At 40.4% G+C, this 5286-nt stretch overlaps 1 protein-coding gene across 3 annotated transcripts in view; it reads left to right on the top strand.

The window, feature by feature from the left end:
• The window catches only part of LOC105292712 (serpin B7-like), a 77530-nt gene extending 73896 nt beyond the window's left edge, over window positions 1–3634 (top strand). For all 3 annotated transcript variants that reach the window (XM_011361051.1, XM_011361050.1, XM_023531176.1), the window contains one exon: window positions 3236–3634. In XM_011361051.1, coding sequence (XP_011359353.1) covers window positions 3236–3634 — 399 coding nt within the window. The remainder of the gene's footprint in view (window positions 1–3235) is intronic.
• The last annotated feature ends 1652 nt before the right edge of the window (window positions 3635–5286 follow it).

Raw genomic sequence — 5286 nt, 5'->3', positions numbered from 1 at the left:
ATATATAGCTTCTAATAGGCCGTGGAATCTACATCATTGATGACAGTTTGGGTTCCATCACTTTAAAAACTGGTGAGGTGACCTCTTTGCTTCGAAGTCTTGTTTCAGTCTTTTTCCATCACGTCTCAGCTGTGTGACTCCTCCCTTGCCCTAATATGGAAATGCCACATCCTGGCTGTGACATGCCAGCCCCTGCCTGTACCGGGATTAGTTCGGCTGATCTGTCTCACTAGCCAGGGACCCGTTTTCCTCCATGGCCCCAGGAGTGTTCTTTCTGAGGTTCGAACTCTCAGTCAAAAAGGATATCCTTTCCAGGGGGAGAAGGGCCTTTGGTTCCAGCACAAATGATGGTCTCTTCTCCCCATGAAGAACTTTCTGTACATATTTTATGACAGGAAAGATGACAGGTTGGCAGAATCACGATACCTTTTAGGAAAAAGATGGTTTATTACACCTCTGTGGTGTTTCCAGGTCTACAAACAGTATCCTCAAGGTTAAAGCTACTGTGTTTCCCCAGGTTAATTTGAGGGAAAATCAAATATTTTGCAGGAATTAAAAAATTTTTTTACAAGACCTCATTCTTAAATTCTGTAATTTTTATGGGCCTAGTCTCTATTTTACTTCTGATAAGTGAAAACATTTATAGCATGGATTTTTAATTGTAATGCTATTTAATAATGGTTAATTACTTATTATATAGACATTTTCGAATAAAGCACTAAGTGCAAGGCAGTGTTTCAGGTGCGAGATTCAATAATTCTCATAATCCTTATAATAATCATATGCAGTAGAGACCACTGTTACCCATTCAATGGAGGAGGAAATGGAGACCCAGGGAAATAACTCGCCCAAGGCCACACAGCTGGGGAGTTTTAAACTCAAGCAGTTAAAGTCTGTGCTTTAACCGTTAAGATGTGCACCTATGTAACCACTATTGGTAACATGTCAGAAAAAAAATGGGATCAACTGAACAAAAACCGAAACATCCTTCTTACTGCACTCGGTCAATAAGTAAAATAAGGTGGGCTTATTAAAATTTTTTGTGACTTGACTTTCAGTGTCCCGGGAAACCAGTCGCCCTGATGTATCAAGAACGAAAGTTCAATTTGTCTGTCATTCAGGACCCATATATGCAAATTCTTGAACTCAAATATCATGGTGGCATAAGCATGTATGTGATGCTGCCTGAGAGTGACCTCTCCCAGGTAAGTTAACCACTGCCCCTTTTACTACTGGGAAAGACTTTTAGGGTGCTGTTAGTGATGTGTTCACCCATCAACTCTAAGATTTCAAGTTGTTGGAATATTAGAGACTTACCCACTTATCCATTCATTTGACAAATATTTAAGGAGTATTTACTATGTGCCAGGCATTGTTATAGATGTCGAGATTGCCTCACCTCAGTTTAGCATAATTTTAGTTAAACAACTGTAAAATTGGAACCCTCTCAAATCTCAGCTATGGTGGGGAGAGGGCATGAGTTTAGATCTTCTTTGCCCTTCTTGGCGATGAAAACTGTCTTTCATGTATTATTGAAATGTTGATAGACTAAGCATCTTCAGGCAGGGATGATATGGAGTTTTGAAGTCCTAGCCCTTTGAGAATTAAAATGTGTGGTCTCACTCTGTGCTGCTGTGTGTCTAGGGAAAACAGAGGTTAGAGGCTTCCCTGTGACTGATGTAGCAAAAGCAATAGATCAGCACAGAGCAGGAGACAGTCGGTGGTGGCCATGGGAGCCAGATGTCATCACTATATCTCAGATCCTGATATTTTTTTAACCCCCTGTCCTCTTCCCCACCCTGTGAATTTGGCCACCTGAGTCTGCAGCCTGCAGTCCCAGAAGCCTAGATCTCATTTCCTTTTTCCGTTCTTCCAATCAAAAGGACTATTTGTTGAGCCCTACTATGTGCCAAGCTGGCCATGTGCTCTGCGCTTCATTTATATTATCTCGTTTGACATGAACAGCAAGCGAAATGTCACCAAGTTGGGATTTTAAAATCTAAAGTGTGAAAATATAAAATATTGGTACTCATTAAATAAGTCACTTGATAATCTTTATAACAATGAGATTTTTGCACACATCGATTATTTTACTTCAAATAATCTGCAATGACAGAAAAAGTAGCCCAGATAGAACAAGCGGTAGGTAACTCAAAAGAAATTTGTTCTTGCACGTGTTGTCTGAGTTTTCTTTTTCTGTAATAGACTGCCCTAATTGTGGATCAGATTAGTATAAGTCTACATACGTATTGAGTCCTACATAACTAAATAATAATGAGGCAGTTGGCTTCGCAGTGGACTAAACGAGAAAAAAATTCTAACTCAAAATAAAAAGTTATTACAGATTAACCTCAAACTGGGTAATTGACACACAGAACATTTAAATTAGACTAAATTTGATTGTGTAAATTTAGATTCTCAATAAGAATACAGGTAGGGTTGAACATCTGTGAAAACTCTGTTTAGGATCCCAGTGAGCCTAAATTTGAGAACAAATGCCCATACCTAAGATTTGTCAATGATGTGCATAAAACATCTTCCCATTATAAGTCTGGAATCATCTTCGACCAGTTCTCAGGAGTTGGTGAATTTAACGTGTGAATCATTTGAGGCAGCAGTGGTGATGGAGAGAGAGACATGGGCTCCTGGCTGGAGTTTCAGTCATCCCATGTGTTGAGTAAGAGAGTCAATTTGGATCCAAGCCTCCCAGACTCGATTGGTCTGGAAGATACCGATCACCAAAGTCCTTGAGGCTAGAGCTCTGAGCTACTTGCCTCAGGTCATTTGGGGTTCTGTTGGTTTACTCCTGCAAGCTACACAAACATTATCATTTTCTCTTTCTTTTGTAATGAAGAAATGGTCAGGAAACACTGTTTTAAATGACTGCTGAGTTCCTTTCTCCTTCCGATGATCTCTGATTCCCTAATTCCTTCACCTGTCCATTGTTTCACTTTGGCTATGTATGTTCATATGTGGACAGAGAACAGAAATGCCTTGGAATACCAAATACCTTGTCACAGCAAAACAAATTAAACATGGGATTTATTAAAGAGTACTTGAACTATTTGTTATAATCATTTCCCATTTCCAAAGTCTCCAGCACTCATTCACACACCTACGCATAAATACAGTATCCGGGAGAGGATAATTATGGAAAACTATATATCTTTGTAGGTCTTGTTTCATCTGTTCCTTAAGCATACGGTTCTAAATTGCCTTTTAAATATTCTTACAGATTGAAAACAAACTGACTTTTCAGAATCTAATGAATTGGACCAATCCGAGAAAAATGAGCGCTCAGTACGTCAAGGTGTTTCTTCCCCAGTTCAAGATAGAGAAGAATTATGAAATCAAGCGCAATTTAAAAGCTCTCGGGCTGAAAGACATCTTTTCTGAGTCCAGAGCAGATTTCTCCGGCATAGCTTCAGGAGGTCGTCTGTACCTGTCGAAACTGATGCACAAGTCATACATAGAGGTTACCGAGGACGGTACGGAGGCAGCGGCCATCTCAGAGAGTAACGTCGTAGAGAAGCTGCTCCCCGAATCGACGGTGTTCAGAGCTGACCACCCGTTCATATTTGTCATCAGGAAGAATGACGTCATCTTGTTCAGTGGCAAAGTCTCTTGCCCTTGAACATCCAATCGGTTTCTAACATGATAGTCACAGCAACATCGAGGGGACACCACGAGTGGGTATAGTTTAATGGGAACTATAATGGGAACTGTGGTGTTTCCTTTAGTTCATTTCCTTCTAACGCTGGTCAGCTGGTGATTGTGGTGACTTGACCCCTCTCAGACACCTGGCTGATTATCCTGATCTTGTTCTTAGCATCTCTGCCACCACCCGCCTCACCCATTTCTAATTTCATTGTCTTTGTACCCACACTCATTTCTTCCGGTCTCCCCCAGAGCCACTTGCACACAGATCTGGACACGGCACCTGGCATTGTGGCGTGCTCCATTGGTAATGACAATGTAGGAGCAGTCTTAAGGATCTTTTCTGAAACTCTATAGGTAGCCCAGATATTCTAGTTTTATCGTAAATGACCTAGGAAGTAAGCCCAGCGGCTAGGAATAAGTCTAAGGAATAACTTCCCCTTGTTAACCTGAGCAGGGCATTAGAGCCGAATGAACACATCTGTCATGAAATCAGTGTCTCATCTAAAAGGGAAAAAATTTGGATTTTGGATTGGGGGGTCGACCAAAATATTTCATTAATAACTTCAAGTGGATGTCTTTTGGCTTTTCCTTGATAGAGACTTAATATGTATATAGTTTTTTCAAGTATCAGATACCTTTTCACTGATGCCAGTTGTTATTTACAGTACATTATTTCATATGCTGTGTAGTTTACAAGTTTTTCCTCTATTTATCAGAATAAAGAGATGAAACAGCTGTGCAGTGTGATTGTTCTATGACCAGTGGTGCGGCTACCAGCACTTCCTTTGTTTTCTATGCTAAGTGAGCACGCAATGAAAAAGAAAGAATATTTTTAAAATATGAATCGGATTTTGTTCAATGTTGTCAATTTATTACACATGAAAGTTACTTTTATAGCTACTTTCACAGGCTGATGAGCTAATTTGAAGTACTAGGATGTTAATTCGTAAGGGGAAAGGATTAGAATATATGAATATTTATAGTAAGCCACAGGTATCTTTACAAAACAGATTAAGAATAAATTGAGAATCAGTAGCCCATACTGTACTTACTAGTTACTTTGTAACTTGGCTCTGTAGTGATTAGTGCTAGACCCGGCAGATACTCGATTTTCCACAAATATGGTGGAATCCGTGAATGTGGCATGGATGAGTGGATGTGACATGATTTGAAAGATGTAGAAAAGCCTCTGACCAAAATAATTCGATCACTAACCCACCACTCCTAAGATGACTATGATGTCTTTCAGAAACCTTTACAGGGATTGAATTGAACTGCTATGCAATGGTATGTTTTTTGGGAGAAACTGATTTTCCTGATTCGCTTCATTCCCACCTATTACCATTTGAAAAACACATACTCCTTGCCTCTTTACTTAGGTAGTAAGGTGTGGGACGCAGGAGCTGACACTCTGATGGTGGCCATGCAGTGCGGAAGTATGGGCTCTCTTCCCTGCTGACCGGGTTCTCGGGCAAGGCAGAAAGTCTCTGGTGGGACTCAAAGCCACTGAGGTTTGAAGCAAGCATCAGAGAGAGCGAGAGTCATGTCTGCAAGGAAACAGTACAGAAAAACTAAATACAAGCTTTCCTCACAATTTTGGTTGATTAGTCTGGCCCATACATCCAC

The sequence above is a fragment of the Pteropus vampyrus genome, unplaced genomic scaffold (assembly GCF_000151845.1).
Source record: "Pteropus vampyrus isolate Shadow unplaced genomic scaffold, Pvam_2.0 Scaffold62, whole genome shotgun sequence".
Classification (NCBI taxonomy): domain Eukaryota; kingdom Metazoa; phylum Chordata; class Mammalia; order Chiroptera; family Pteropodidae; genus Pteropus; species Pteropus vampyrus.
This window is presented reverse-complemented; position numbering and strand designations above follow the sequence as displayed.